This window comes from Cyclopterus lumpus, chromosome 6 (genome assembly GCF_009769545.1).
Source record: "Cyclopterus lumpus isolate fCycLum1 chromosome 6, fCycLum1.pri, whole genome shotgun sequence".
NCBI lineage: Eukaryota > Metazoa > Chordata > Actinopteri > Perciformes > Cyclopteridae > Cyclopterus > Cyclopterus lumpus.
The window spans coordinates 18,813,398-18,829,257 of NC_046971.1; the positions used below are offsets into that span (position 1 = coordinate 18,813,398).

At 45.5% G+C, this 15,860-nt stretch overlaps 1 protein-coding gene across 10 annotated transcripts in view; it reads left to right on the forward strand.

The window, feature by feature from the left end:
- mical3a (microtubule associated monooxygenase, calponin and LIM domain containing 3a) overlaps positions 1-15,860 on the forward strand; it is a 59,532-nt gene that overhangs the window by 27,998 nt on the left and 15,674 nt on the right. For 4 of the 10 annotated variants that reach the window (XM_034536084.1, XM_034536086.1, XM_034536087.1 and 1 more), the window contains 12 exons: positions 5,160-5,346; positions 5,835-5,929; positions 6,101-6,197; positions 8,650-8,845; positions 9,764-10,029; positions 10,302-10,394; positions 11,069-11,230; positions 12,987-13,061; positions 13,180-13,293; positions 13,389-13,468; positions 13,556-15,617; positions 15,712-15,806. In XM_034536084.1, the coding sequence (XP_034391975.1) occupies positions 5,160-5,346; positions 5,835-5,929; positions 6,101-6,197; positions 8,650-8,845; positions 9,764-10,029; positions 10,302-10,394; positions 11,069-11,230; positions 12,987-13,061; positions 13,180-13,293; positions 13,389-13,468; positions 13,556-15,617; positions 15,712-15,806 (3,522 nt within the window). Of the gene's footprint in view, positions 1-1,159; positions 1,271-1,836; positions 1,900-2,073; positions 2,182-2,357; positions 2,463-2,846; positions 2,961-3,537; positions 3,652-4,663; positions 4,772-5,159; positions 5,347-5,834; positions 5,930-6,100; positions 6,198-8,649; positions 8,846-9,763; positions 10,030-10,301; positions 10,395-11,068; positions 11,231-11,705; positions 11,769-12,986; positions 13,062-13,179; positions 13,294-13,388; positions 13,469-13,555; positions 15,618-15,711; positions 15,807-15,860 lie in introns of all 10 variants that reach the window. The other 6 variants (XM_034536085.1, XM_034536088.1, XM_034536092.1 and 3 more) reach the window with 5 other exon arrangements.

Below are 15,860 nucleotides of genomic sequence, written 5' to 3' on the forward strand. Positions count from 1 at the left end.
GTCAAGGTACCTGAAAAGTATGGAGACAGTACAAGACCAGATAAAGTGAAGTAACAGAATGTGTTGTCGTCTTCTATGACCCCCCCTTTTTCTTGTAGCCTTGTCAGTCCCTGTTCTTTAACCTGAGAGCTCCAGTTTAAGGCTCCCCGCAATGCTTCTGCCCTCACTGTGGAAGTAGATAAAATTAATCTATTTTGTTAGCCACCAACCAGACTCCCAGGTGTCGAAATGTCGCTGCCTGATTATTCGGCTCCCGTGCTGCATCCACTCCTCCAGCCTCAGTAGAAGGCCAGCTGGCCATCCTGCTTTACTGTTCTCTGATGCAAATAATCAGAATCAACACAGTGGTGTGCCAGCAGCGGTTTTCCTCTGCTGGTGCTTAGTGCTTAGTTTTTTTTGTCTCGTCACTAGATTAAGCATTCCTCTCAGAGATGGATTTAAACTCCAAACGTCCCTCTTTAAAGGGATTTAATTCCCGGCTGTTCTCAAATGTCCTCTAGCTGCAAAGGTAATTCCCTTAAAGTCTAATGTAAAGACTGGAAATAATCGTGATAATCCTAAACACTTACTCAACACAAACTGTTTAGGATTTAGTTGTTTTTTTTAAGCTACTTATTTTCAGTAGTCATTTTTTATATTTTTTTTAAACGTAAAACTTTTGAAAAGGCTTTTCGTGAAGTTTCACAAGGCCTTGTTTTTATGGTTTTCTTGCACCCCTTTTTATGCTCTGGTTCCAATAGAAGAGCCCTTGATATATTTCTAGGTTAATTACAGAGCCAGTGAATTATTTTCCCTTTCGACCATTGGGCTGTATTTATACACTGTTTTATTTTTGCCATATTCACTTTGTGGGTGGTCTGTTTCAAAGGTTATGTGTATGGAAACGTGTGTGTGTGTGTGTGTGTGTGTGTGTGTGTGTGTCAGGCTAACGATGCTTGTAGTGTAAGTGAACCTAAGCAAGTGAAGCAGTGCACCGCACTAATTCTATTAACCAAATGGATAACACAATTTGTGCTGATACAAATATCTACAGCTATAATTTTACCTTTTTGTTTCGCAAGGTTTTCAAACTCTCCTATTTACTCTTGGCAGTATCATTTTCATCGTCATTCTCCTCATCTTCTGCTGAACCTGCTGTCCCTGTCCCTCATCTCTCAAGGCCAGAGGTGTTGCCGACCAACTGTCCAGCTCGGGCTCTCGGAGCTGCCCAAAGAAAACCATTCTGCTCCCTTCTTCTTCCTCCACTTCCTCGCTCTCTCTTCACTCAGAGGTGACACACGGTCTGCTGTTTCTGTCCGTCTCTCTCTCTGTGTGTGTGTGTGTGTGTGTGTGTGTGTGTGTGTGTGTGTGTTTGTGTCTATCTCTGCAACAAATCCATGGCAAACCCATCTAGTGGCCCCTTAAGCCCCCCACTCCCCTTTTGTCCTCTCTGAAAGCATCCTCTAATTGTGTCTGCTGTACCTTTTTTAGATTTGGCCTCTGCAGTACGCCAAATTAAAAGCACTGCATTTCTCTAAATGAACTACCTCGAGATGTTACAGTCTTGTTTACTTCCCCGGACCCTGTGAGTGTGTGGGTGGTGTGTGTCATTATCAAGAGGAGCTGCTTGTTTTCATGCGGAAGGGTATATGCCGTTTGGATGCGACAGCTTGTGAATAAATGTAAGACTCCAGGGGGATCTTGGGTAATTTTAAGTTACTGCCAGGCACTGTCAAGAGACTGCATAACAAGCTGTTCTCTAACACAACAACCCCTTTTGTGACGATGTGTTTGCGCTCGATGCGAACCCAAAGTGTTGATATAGCGCGTGTGTCTGCTCATTTTTCTGCCTTCAAGCATTTGCCTAAAAGTCCGGAGGAAGAGGAGCTTGAATACTACGAGATGCCTCTGAAATACGGGGTAGAGTACACGAGTGATTGCATGGATACGTGTTCAGCTTGTCACTGCTGTTGTTTGTGGTTGGATTTTCTTCTTGAACAGACTGCTTTATGGAACAAATCAGACTTTTAACAGCACGAGCCCTTTAGCTACACCCGAATCATCATCGAGTTTCAATAGAGCTTCCCTTGGCAGGAGTGGAAGCTGCCCCACCTGACGAGACCCATTCACATACCTGGCATACAAGAGAGGGCGGACCGCCTAATCTCCAGGTTTAAGGGCAAAGCTGACAAGCCACCGAAGGTGAACGCCGTGCATGGACATTTTAGGAGAACGTGGTTTCCAATATTCTGACTTCTTTTATTGGTTACATTTCTTGGCCTGCACCGTATGTAAAGGGAATGTAATTGGTGTTCGTATGCACATCCTCCTATGTCGAATCCCCTCTTTCAACCATTCCTCTTTACCCCCCCCTGAAGCTGAAGAAAAAGCCATCCCGTTTCTTTTTAGAGCGGTGGCACTTGTCCCGGGACCCGACTGCGAGTCCTGGTTCCCCACTATCCTCTCCTGACTTTTCTAGACAGGTTAGGTTTGGGTTGCACTCTAAATAACGCTGATGGAAGCTTTTACTTTTGAGAACAATGCTTCACTTTAAGCTTGTTCAGTCCGTGTTTATCTCAAGTGTGCTCTGTTGTTTTGCTCGGTATTTCTGCTGGATAGCCCCACTTAGTGCATTCCTTCGCTTTCATCGTTTTACCCACATCGGATTTATTTACTGCTTGAATTAAAGGCCGACAACTAGAACTATAAATAACGATTGCTTTCAAACCATCTGTGGTTATTACCGCAATGACAAGCTTTTTGAAAAGGAGATTGTTTGTCTGGAAACTACTAAAAAAAGGGAAAGACGTATTACATTTTCCGCTTTGTACATCCCTTTTGTGACTGAATCATCTATTTCTCCGCAGGAGCCGGCAAGGCCTCTGCTCTCCGATGATGAAATGCCCTTATATGTGCTTAGTATTCAGGAGAGGGCTGAGCTACTTGCCTCTCAGTTTGAGGGCAAGCCAGCCGGACCACAGGTGACATTTCCCCATTAACACAGACATCTGATTGATAATCCAATATTTATACATTTTGATAAAGGAGCACACTCATTTTGCGAGACTTGCCCTGTTGGTCAACTTTACCTTTTCAAGAGTCGACACAAACATCGTCCATGTAATCCCAGATGATTGTTGGTGCTGCTCCAGTAGTCAATACTCCTTATTAGGCTAAACTAGCAATTGTAAAAGGGCAGCATGTAAATAACAATTCATATTAGCAGTAAAACTAAATATTATGTAGTTCCTCTATATAAACTAACTGCAGGGTTAATGTGACATTTCATATGTAAAGTGTATGTAAGGACAGTTTGTAAAAGCATAACAGACAAACTAAGAAATAGAAATAGCCGAGAACACGAGTGGGAATGACTCGACAGCAAAAATGCACAAACTTGATCTTTAAATCAAGTTCATATGGCGCTGACAAGAGGCTGCTCTTCAAACACAATTTAGTTTAGTTTCATAAAATGGTGTGAAACAGTTCATATTGGGTTTCTTAATTGTTAAATTACTGTTTTGAAACGACTCTCTTCTCTCCCTCTTTTTTGTGGAGCCAAAGAAAAAAACCTCCCGTTTTTTTACGGAACAATGGCACCTGGCCCAAGCCCGTTCTACCCCTGGTTCTACCCCTGGTTCTCCCCCCTCCACCTCTGACACCTTGAGACAGGTAGTCGCTTCACGCCCGGCAGGAATGCAGTGTGGTGACGAAAACCCCCTGCACGCCGTCTTTCAGGAAGCTGCCTCGTCTCACTTAATTACTTGCGTCGCTTAACGTGACTTAAGCTCCCTTGAGACTTGCTTTAAAAGCCATCTGCTTGTTGTGAAATATTAAGAAACTAATTTGCAACCTGTTAATTGTTTTCTGCTGTCATGTGTCGTACTATGTGGGTGAGTAATCAGTCCTTGTGACTATCTGGACAGATGTCAAAATAGTCTCAGCTGGCATGCGCTTGAACTTTAATTAGAATTCCCACAGTTATTTTGCCAAGGGAGTCTCTGGTTGTTCTGGATTTGCAAGAGCAGCTTGGCTGCAGAAACAATCTAATATATCCCATGTTGACAAGCACCGCTCCAATTGCGGCAGAGAACAACTTTGCAATGCAGTGGGACTGCAACGCATGCTCCAATCCCATCCACAGAAATAGTTTGCATGGTTTAGGATTACCTCACAATTCTTCCCTGTAGGGGATGATGCATAGCTCGGTTTGAGGTTTTATAGATCGTATCTTAGTCCTGATGTATATAATGCAGGATTTAAACTAATGTGTAATAACAAAACAAGTTGAATGGTCCCCTCCAACATTTTCTTCATATTTATTGTTCGATTAATAATGCAAGTTTGTGTGTGTGCGTGTGACATACGGTGATGATCTCGCTCAACTTCTGATGTCCCAAATCCAATAATGCTCTGTGTTGGCAAGTAAATACGCAGTGCGTCTTAGCTACTGGAGCTCAGTTTGGATTTGTGGTTGGGCGGGGCTCCCAGCACATCTAAACGCTGGATCAATGGAGCATGAAAACATTGGACACCATTGTTTGTGAACGCCTACTGTGTTTAATGCTCTCCTCTTCCCACTTCTACCATCTCTCACATTTATCTTCTTTTTCATCCGCCATGTTCTAACGTTGTTCCACCTGTAATTTTGTTCTTCTTCTCCTCCCCTTAATGCTGTTGATAGCGCTATGTCAGGATGTACACAGGTGGCATTAGCTCATTGGCTGAGCAGATAGCCAATCAGCTTCAATCTCAGCGAGATCCTAAGCCTTTACCTGAAAAGAGGGACTTGGTAAGCATCCAGCCCCAGTGGTAGGAGGCATGTGGCTTGCATAGATCACGAGTGTCGACCAGCGTTCTGTTTCAGACACTCATATGTCGTTAAGACATTGAAGTGTTAGTTTTCTGCCACAGTTTAACATTAATCCATTTCCCTGTAGTGTGTGTGTGTGTGTGTGTGTGTTTGCTCCTCCACAAGTACCTGCTGTTTGGGATACTGTTGTGGTTGTAGATCATTTTCATAAAGATAAGAGATCCCCATTCCTTCTGACAAATAACCTCTGTTGTGGTCTTGTCCTCGGGTTATAAAGTAGTTCAGTACCCAGCATTTATCCGGCAGTGGCCGGGCGTGTGATGCCCACAAAATCTTTGATGTATTTCCCCCTCTCCTCTCCTCTCAGGGCTCACTCAGAAAAGAGTTCCCCGCCAACATTGGGGGCAGCGACGTGTGTTTCTTCTGCCGTAAGCGTGTGTACGTGATGGAGAGGCTGAGCGCAGAGGGGAAGTTCTTCCATCGCAGCTGCTTCAAGTGTGAATACTGTAGCACCACGCTACGACTGTCCTCCTACGCCTTCGATGTGGAGGACGGTAAGACTGCTGTTGAGATAACTTTTTATTTTCTCTCTTTATCTTTTGTGAAGTCGTAAAGTTCCTGATAAATCGACTGTCGCCAAAATGAACCGAACTTGTCACAACAGCAGAATAAAAGCAAAACAATCTGAGAGGAAAAACAAACAAATGCATGCTCAGTAGATTTTTTTTTTAAGCCTCTATTTGTACAATTTGAAAGTGTGAGACTCTGGCAGACAATGCACACCAAAATCTCTCAAGGGAGCTCAAGGACAGGCGGCAGATTGTTTATTGAGAAAGGGAAGCTGTTTTTCAGAGTCAGCCGTGGGACTTAAACCCACTGACGGTCTGAGAGGGGAAAATCTTTTCATTCAAAATGACAAACACACAGTGCACTTCTGCAGAAGAGATGAAGCCCGTGGACTCTGTGAGGTGAAATGTGCCGAATTTGCATTTTTGTATTGAATGTATTTGCTCTTGTGCTATGTGTCTCCTTTATCCTGCAGGGAAATTTTACTGCAAGCCTCACTTCTGCTACCGCCTGTCTGGCTACGCTCAGAGAAAGAGGCCTGCTCCCTCCCCGACTCAAATCATTGCTAAGGTACCCGTTTCCGTTTTACCCGTCAAAATCCTGGTGGAAATCAGGATTCACTGGCGCAATAAGGAAGAAATGAATCGTTTTGTTTGTCTTTGGAATGCCCTGCCGAGGCGCCCAGGAGCAAACATGCCTGGAGGCAGATTGAATATAGGTTGACGTCGTCTGTCTTTGCAGGAGAACCAGGCGCCCCAAACTCCCACGACGACCGAGGATGCCCCCGGGAGGTCGATGGCGGCAGCAGCAGCGCCCTTGGCCGAGCTCCAGCCCTCAGGTACCCCGCTTTCCTCTCTTGCTGTGGTGGCTGCGCCCTGCCCTCTGGTTAAGGGCGCGGGAGTCCGGCTGCGTGCCCTCCGCCGCACGCTCTCCTGGACCTGCCACCAGGTGGCGCACAACCCCCTAGACTCTCCCTTCCTGTGTACCTACTGCATCTACCTCTTCTGCTGTTTCACCATCAATGCCCTGCTCAACCTCCTCTAGCATGACTCTCTTGTCCCTCCTCCTCTTCTTCCCTTCCTTCCATCCGTTGCCAACTAATGCCAGTGGGATTGTATAGATTTATAGACTGTATTGACTCACCGAGCCTGCGGCCTGTTCATGTAAATCCTTTTATTCCTTGTCTCACTCATTTGATTTCTCATTTGAAGATGCATCATTCTTTCCGTCTCAGACATTTTCTGACTTGTGATTGGTCGAGGCAGTTGAGCAGCCCACCGGCAGCGTATTTTTAGAATTGAATGGTGCATCTTAAATACATTTTTATTTTTCTTGGCTTGGTAATTAAAAAAAAGAAATTGGCTAGAGTTTCTTCTGGTCGGCTCTCCAGGCAGCAGTATCGCCTATTTGTAACCCTCTTCCTGTCCTGATTTTATTATCAGATGTGGCGGTAATGTGCCAGCTGTTTTACTCCAAGCATATAACTCAAAACTCATAGAGAGCAATACATTCCTATAATCTTAAGGTAATTACATCGACACGTTTTTTTGGCCTGCTGGTGTTTTAATGAAGAGCCAAGCTTTATTTATTCTGTGGTGATCGTAACCTCGAGTGGCCTGTGACTGCTTTCTTTTAGCTCTACCTTCCTCCCGTGTGATCCGTTTCTTTTAGACCCTGCTTTGTGATGTGTTTCTTTCTCTGTAAGCTGTTTTGCACCTACAGTGTCCCTTTTTTACTAAAACTCACCATACTGTGATGAAGTGCCTGTATTAGTGCTTTTGTGAGCTTTACCTTTCCCCCTCCTATCAGAGCAGCTTAAAACTGAGAGCTCTACTAGTGCTTGAATCGGTGCCTGTGATTGGTTCTCTTGTGATGTTCACTCCTCTGTCCGACCTTCCTGGCTGACCTTTCCTCCTGCATCCTTCGACCTCTCCCCCTCGACGCATTGCTGCCAAGACCTTCTTGACTTTTGCTTAATATAGTGCATCTTTGTTACATTAATTGGATTGCATATTATTGTTACGTATAATCAACAAAACTAGAAAGAGCTGAACAGAACCGGCCGGTAAGATTAACAGAAGAATATTCGTATGAATTTAAATAGGTTATGTGTAGGCCTGCTGCATTGTGTGGCAAGTTTAGTATTATTAATTTAAATCGTGTACTAATACTATATATATATGCAACAGTAATTTTAAATGATTAACGATAGGCGTCATGGAAAAATAGTGTTATGATAGGGAAAAGAGTAAACATATTATGGGCTATATTGTTTGGATCAAGGTTATCCCTCTAGGCTACATGGTAACATGCATTTAGCAACAATTATTTTACAGTATTCCAAATTCAATAATATTAATTATTTTTCATATTAAAGGTAGATATCTATGTATTAGAAAATATATATAATATTAAACCAAAAGGTGTAATTCAGGTTTGGTTTTAGTGGAAAGGTGACCCATAAAAGTGAAATTAATAGGAGAGTTCTCTTCACAGCTGTTATTCCTTATTTGGAGGTAAAAAATAAAAATCATGGCAGCTGTTTGCCCACATCGTCTTCACAGAATGACACGAGTCAAATATCACACATTCGTTATCACACCGATCCTGTTTTAAGTGGGATTTACGTTGGTGTGGAGGGACCAGACGTTTATTCATTTTGATCCATTTCATTCATAATAAGCGATATCCAAGTAAATTCAAAAGACAAATTTAGGCAAAAGCAGTTTTAAGATTTGCTTCTCAGGATGGGAAAAAGGCAAGGCACCAACCTGGTACTTACAACTGTAGTATGACACAATAACTTTAGAATGTCAAACTTATGTGTGTTTGTTGATAATATTTGCTGTAGGAATATAATCTAATGCAATAAATTCAGTTATAGATCTTCAATTGGTGTGTCCTTGTCAGTTTGTTCTTAAAATACCAAGTTGCTTTGGTTTAGTGGGGGTTAAGTGGGGAAGGGGGGTAAAGTTGTGTGTGTGAAAATGCAACACGAGTGACATTGTTGGATGCATGATGGATTTTATGCTACGAGGCCGTTGTTTTTTTCACAAAGTGTCGCAGTGGGTCTGTGTGGGTCCAGTTCATGCACACACACGGATGCATAGCTTCAACATGGCCTTTTCAGTCGGGGTTATGTTCTCCTCGGCTCCTCTCTGTTGTTGCACCGATATGATTCTTGCCTCTTTTTTTTTTTTTGTGCTCCTCTTCCCTCCAACCTGCTGCCCACCCCCATCCCCGATGTTACCATTTCCCCTCCGCCGTGCGCTCGCTCGCTCGCTCGACAGCACCGGTGGCCAACGGACTGCAGGAGCCCAGCCTCGCTAAACGTCTGCGGGGAACTCCGGAGCGCATCGAGTTGGAGAACTACCGTCTGTCCATGCAGAGGGAGGAGGAGCTGGAGGAGGTGCCTGAGGAGACGCTGGCAGAACACAACCTCAGCAGTGTGCTGGACAAGGCCACAGACGCCGACCTGGGCTCCAGGTAAGAGCATGGAAACAACTCAATGGGCACTTCTTTTAAATGGCCCCGTTGGTGAATGCTGGGTTTTGGGATTTTCTAGTTTGCTTGAATTCTGATATTGATTGATGCAGCTGATCCTTTGATGGATTGTTTCTAGTTGGTCAAAATCACACAACAAATCCTCATTATTCCTGTGTGCATTTCTTTAAGTGAGGTGTCCAGTTGAGTGACAAACTAGCATTCAGTGACTATGAATAACTCCATCCAGCAGGCCTAACAAACTGCAACATAGAAACATTTTCAATATGGATTAATCTACTGATCATGTTATTAATCATTAGGTCTGAGGCATGTAAGTAAATAGCAAAAATGCCCAAAATAATGCCCAGAAAACAATGTCCTAAAATGTCTTGTTGTGTCTGATCAACAGGCCAAAACCCAAAGATATTATATACTTATAGACAGAGTAACAATGTACATTTAAGGAGCTGGAAACCCTTTGTTTTTCTAAATATAAAATCAGCTCCTGCACACTGTTCAAATTGGAAAGCTACTTTTTAGTCAAGCACGCTTCATCAGACAGTGAAGCATTAAGTAATAGAAAGAAACTGAAATGGAAGGAGGAAATGTCGCGGTGGGCTGTTTGGGATGACCTTTTTTTTTTAACTTCCTGACATTTTACAGGTTAAGAGTTTAATCAATTGATAAAAATAAAGGTCAATACTGAAATAATTGGAAGTTGTGGCCCGTGAGTACTTTTTGGCTGAAGCGCCCAAAGAGTATGCAGGTGGACAAATTCAAATTCTTAAAGTCAGCCTGAAAGTGAAATATTTTTCACGCACTGTACAATAAGCCAAAGTTTATTCCTTCAATGAACTTGCATTTTGTCTGTTTTTGTCCCTAACACTGTACTGGGATTCCTCCTCTGTTTTCCAACAGTAGCTCAGAGTCAGACATGGAGGAGGAGGACGAGCAGGAGGATCAGGATCCGGAGGAGGTGGAACAGCAGCCTCTCAGCCCTTCAGACCTCGGCGGCGTTCCCTGGAGGGAGGCGGTAGAGCTCCACTCCAAACTGAGAGGCGACGAGGACGAGGACGAGGACGAGGCTCTGGCCGATGCAGTCAGCAGAGACCGGGAGGTAGACGAAGACGATGAAGAGTATGAGGAGGAAGACGAGGACGAAGACGACGACGAGTCGAGCGATGGTAAATTTATTTTTTCACTTTTGGGGTGCGATATGTAGTCTGTTTTCTTTGGTGTATGTTAACACCCTGTCCGAACTCCATTTGACCCAAAATGTGTTTCATGTGAAGTGTCAATGTCTCAATCATTGTTCTCCTCATCCGCTCTGATTTCCTCCTTTTCCATCCCCTCCTCTTCATGACCCCCTCCCCATGTCCACTGTGTTTGTGCGTGTGCATGAATGTGTGTATCTGTGTTTTGTTGTTGTTGGGCCTCTGTCTCCCCCTGCTGGCAGAGGGGGACTACTGCCCGTGGGATAGAGAGCTCCAGTCAGGCCTTTGGCTTGAGAAGCACCTCACAGATGAAGACGATGTTGGTACATTTAAAGGTAGCAGCAACACGGCCTGTGGATGCGTTTGCAGTGTCTATGAGCGTGAAATATAATCCTGGTTTGGGTTTCCTTTTTTCAAGGAAGTGTGTGGCTTTTACCTTTTTGTTGTCTTTGTTTTTTGGTTTGTTGTTTGCAGTTGTGTTTAACAGAGATTTTGTGTTCAAAGATGGGTTTTCTTTCAAAGACTCGCTGTGAGCCATTAACCTGTTTTAATACATCAGTTTTTGTGTATGGCTTAAATAAACTAATCTGGGAGATTATTGTGTCCCCCCCTCCCCCCGTAGGCTCTGCAGCTATGTTTTGCTATTGAGTTGCAGAATTGGCATTTTCAACATGTGGATATTATTTCTTCCTTTAACCTTTTATATCTTTGAAGTTTATGGTTTGATTTTATTTAATTTTTGCAGTTTAGTGCACGCAGCCTCCCTCTACTTGGCCTCTCTGCTGATTTATTTTAGTGCCACAGTATTCTAACTGTCTCTCTGCCTTTTCTCTTTCATTTTTGTTCTTGACCCTCCTCTTTCTGTCATCTGCTACCTTTCTGGCACAACTGCCTTCATCTCTCTGAATTCTTGGATCAAACACAACTACACACACACACACACACACACACACACACACACACACACACACACACACACACACCACCGAATGCCGACACCCTCCTTTAGCCAGGAACCTACAGATCCAACAAGTCCTGCAGCCTGTGGATCCCCAGGCCATTCCAGGTTTGGTGAGAACACGCCCGGACTCTGAGGCAGACAAGGAGGGCCAGCTGGCCTCAGCCTCCCTACTCTCCCAGCCCTCTGAGCTCACGCAGCCCTCCTCCGCAGGTAACCCACCTGGAGGAGCTGAACACCTGGGAAGGTTTCTCTGGGCGAAGTCTAAGGCTTTAGGCCTGACTGGGTTACGGTTCAGGGTGTGTCATTTCACCAGTGTGGCTGCTGCTGTTCTGTTTCGTACGTCCGTGTCTGCGACAGGAGGAGCCACCTCCCCCAACTAACTTACCCGTTGTTCATAATCATCTCTGTTTTTGTAAATTTGTGTCACTTTTTTATTTTTTTTATTTCCTCGGAATGTCTTATTTTGTGTTCAATCTTTTAATTTGTCGTTCGGAGTCACTGCGGTGAATGTGATGTTTAACCACATCCCGGTGCACCCCATAACCCCCTTGTCAGTTCCCTTTTGATTTTGTTCCGCTTTGTTCTTTTGTGTTCTGCGATGTTCTTTCCCATGTGTCTAATTACTTTCCTGTTATTTCCCTGCCATCTATCCCTCGTTGTTCCGTATCATCTGGTTTGAACGTAGCCCCCGCCCACACATCCGCCCGACACGAGGCAGTGAGAGTCTGGTTGGAGTCCATGTCTGGAGGTAGCACAGACTTATAAGGGATCATGACATCCCGCCTTAGACTCGTTCTCTAGTCGTCTGGCCTTTTCCTGGAGCATGCCGAGAACACGCTCCGATGCCAGTACACTCACAAAAGCTTGCATGCTGCAAGGCTGCCGCTCTCAAAGAGTTCTGCACTCTGTGGGTCTCATTTCACTTCCCAACCTCTCATCCTACCCCATCCCACTTCCAACAACATGTATTCTCTCTTTACTTGCGTAGTATCACTGTACTGTAATGAAATGTACTGCAGAGGAGCCATGAAGGCTCGAAAACACTTAACACCACAGTGTTTCTGGAGCTGATGGGTAATGTGTGAAGGAATCTGCCATCACCGTTCTCTTCTCTTTTGGATGAACCCGTAAATGACACTTGTACTCGCACAAAGTTTTTAAATTGAGGCTGTTGGGTATTCTCTTGACTTTTTAATAGCTTGTCTGAATGTAATGAGTCCTCCACACATATTTGGATTCATAGGCAACACTCGCCTAGGTATTCTAGGTTAAAAGCTTAGTGGCAATCTCCTTGTGCTCAAACCCACTAGATAGTTCGTTCAGGATGTTGCTTGTGCACCCACGAGGACCAAGGCCTGTCTACTGTGATAGTTAATGTTGTAATATTATTCTAAAACTTAATAGATTGGTTTCACCTTTTGTTAGAAGCAAAGTCTCTCCCATTATATTTTGTTTAAATGAGGGATTATTGCTCGTCACTTAACCAATGTCATTAACCTTTTTGGTTTTGCTTTTGCTTGGTTTAAATGTCATCCATTTGCACATTTAAGAATGAATAACTGCATGTCTCTATTACTAATGCTGCTCGGAGCCAAAACCATTTATCTATTGACTGTTTTATAGTATTTCCTTTGACGCAAAACTAATGTATGATTTTCTCGCCAGAAAACGTTCCCTAAAGCTGTCTTCATAAAAAAAAAAAAAAAAGATGGCTTTTGGTTTCGAAGCCTTTTCATCTTTCCTATAACTCCGCTCCTCTCTACAAAACTGGTTTTGACAGATTTCTTTTACTAAGCAATCTTTGAACTCCGGTGCTCTTCTTTTAACATTTTTGCCTAAAGGGAGAATTTCTGAAAAAAAGTAGTTCAGTGACGATTAGGAAGTTGGAAAAGGATCCCGCTGTGTTGTTGTTGTCTGAAGAGAATGTGTCACCCAGCTGACTCTTTCCATCTCATTGTCATGTCAGAGCCCTGTGAGGATGGAGATTTGGAAGCAGAAGCAGACAGTCCAGATATTGAGCCCGGTACAGAGATGGATCAGGGTGAGCGCTCATACAAATGACAACGTCTCCGCTCTATTGTGATAACATAATGTGAAATATGAACAATATAATGCTGCGTAACTATTCAATATTTCATCATGTTATGTCTGAATTCTAGATGACATCCCTTCGGATGCAGAAGCTGAGGCTCGTTTGCAGCAGTCGGAGCGGGCTGCAGTGCTTCCTGAGGAAGACAGGAAATTAGAAAGTGTGAAAACGGCCTCCAGTATTGGTACATGTCCCTAATAATTCATCCAAATTGATCACTCAGGAATAATTGGCACATAAATAACAAGAAGGCATCATTTTTGTTATTGTTCCTTTCAGAGCCGTCCGGCGTCGGCCCCATTCAGAAAGAAGATGTTGTTCTTTCCCAACTCAAACCATCTCCAGAGCCCCAACCACAGGTGAGATGATTCCACACCTCTCAAGTTGAAGGTATGTGATGTTAAGTTGGCACTGAATCCTCATCTTCTCCGTTTCTTTTTTCCCAGATAACGCCGGTGAAGTCTCCCGGCACGCGCTTCTTCCCGGAACCGTTCACACCCGAGGAAAGGAAGACTGAGGGCTCAACTCCTTCTCCTTCTCCAGCCGCCAGGAGCCCACTGTGTCCTTCGCCTGCTCCAGTCCACGATCCGTCCTCTGGCCCTTCTCCTACTCTTGCTGCTGCCGCCTCCCCTGTCAACGTCCCTGCCTCATCTCCAATAAGTTCAGTCATCAAATCACCCATCAACTCTCCAGTCATCGAGTCACCCGTCAGATCCTCAGTCAAGTCCCCTGCTGGCTCCCCAATCCGCTCTCAGCCCACCCCGCTACCAGAGGCTTGCACACCTAAATCTCCTGTCTACCCTCCCCGCTCTATTTGCCCTCTCACGGGCAACCCCCTCTCCCCAATCTGTGCTCAGCCTTTGCCGTGCCAGGAACCCTCGTCGCCCCTCACCTCGGACTCTCCCGTCAGAAATCAGCCTGTCCCCGGCGTCACTTCGACGCCCATGACTAACACGGACATGGGCACGCCTGAACCCTCCACGTGCATAGATTCCTCGACGGAGGAAACTCCATCGAAAAAGACGGATATCATTGAGGAGTTTTGGTTGAAGAGTGCTGAGATCAGGAAGAGCCTCGGCCTGACTCCCTTGGACCGCAGCAGTAAAATCTTGGAGAAGAGTGTTGTTACTGCTCCATCGCAGGACTCCACCCCCGTCAAGCCTCAGTCTCCAGACGTACCAGAGGAACAGAAGCCTGCCTTTACAGGCCGAGCTGTCATTCGCAGACTCAACATCACTCTTGAAGGTCAGGTCATCACCCCCCTTGCTCCCGTGGAGCCCAAGAGTAATGGCTCTGATCGGAGGGACCTCAGCAGCAGCTCTGGTTTGGGGCTGAATGGGAGCACGGCCACGAGCCAGACAGTGAACAGCGATGGCTACAACACGTCGGACTCCATCATGCTCACCCCGCCCTCCAGCCCGCCACCACCCGTGCCTGCGAATCAGTCTCCAGCCGTGCTCAGGCAGCCGAGGCATCAGGTGTCCTGGAGCAACGGAACAGATCAGCCTCCATCCGAGCGTGCCAAAGAGCCGGCAAAAACCAAGAGTCCCGTTCCCGCACCGAGGACCCAACTGAGCCCCGTGTCTGCACCCAAACCTGCGCCCAGGAAGCTCTCCTCGCCTCAGGCGGATCCAGAGCCAGAACCAGCTCCAGTGGTCGTCATGAGGGAGAAGAAGAAGCCCCGGCCGCAGGAGGTGAGGAAGTCGTTCGTGGAGACGGTGGAGGAGATTCCGTTCGCCGACGACGTGGAGGAGTCCTACGACGAGCGGACGCCAGAAACCAGCATGAACAGGTACTATACTCCACCCACCAGCAAGCCCAGCAGGGAAAGGCCTCCCCTGCATCTGGCTCTAGCGATGGAAAACGGTAAACCCAATATCCCTGTCCACCAAGCCCTTAAGAACCAGAGGGCAACTCAATTCTCCCCAGAGGCCAAGGAGATCGCAGAAGAGAGAATGAAGGCCAGAGAAAAGTCCGTTAAGAGCCAGCTGTTGAAAGACGCCATGGCCAAGCAGCTACATAAAATGAAAGAGTCTGACATCGACAAGGGTGCCTTACCTAAGGTGGCCTGGAGCGTCACCCAAGATGTTGCTGCGAAAAGTAAAAAGTCAGCCGTATCCCCAAATACATCAGCCGTGAAAGCGCTGGAGTCGAAGAAGGCCGAGACTTTACCCGAGCGCTTCTTCAGCAGCAACAAGAGTCTGGACAGCTCCGTGGCTTCGTCAGACGGCTCCTCCGCGAGTAAGAGCAAGAAACGAAGTTCCCTCTTCTCGCCGCGCAAGAATAAGAAGGAGAAAAAGGCAAAGAACGACAGCAGCAGGCTCTCCGGCACGGACGAGACGCCGCCCAAACACAAGTCCCTGTGGAAGGCCGTCTTCTCGGGATACAAGAAGGACAAAAAGAAGAAGGAAGATAAATCTTGTCCGAGCACGCCGTCCTCGAGCTCCACCACTCAGGGCTCTGGGAAGAAGAAAAGTTCGCCCCTCGGGAAATCATCGGGTAAGAAAGGTAATCCAGAGCACTTTTTTGAATGTGATTTTGTAGTATTTGTAAAAAAATAAATAAAAATTATAACGAAAACTGCTGTTTTTGCTTGTTGCAGACTTGAAATCACGCAGAAACTTGAGCTTCTCTGAGGACTCGGACCTGTCCTGTGATGACGTTCTGGAGAGGTCCTCCCAGAAGTCAAAGGCTGATGTGAGTAATAATAACAATAGGCTCGGTAAAACATGTCGCGCATAGCCTCTCAAG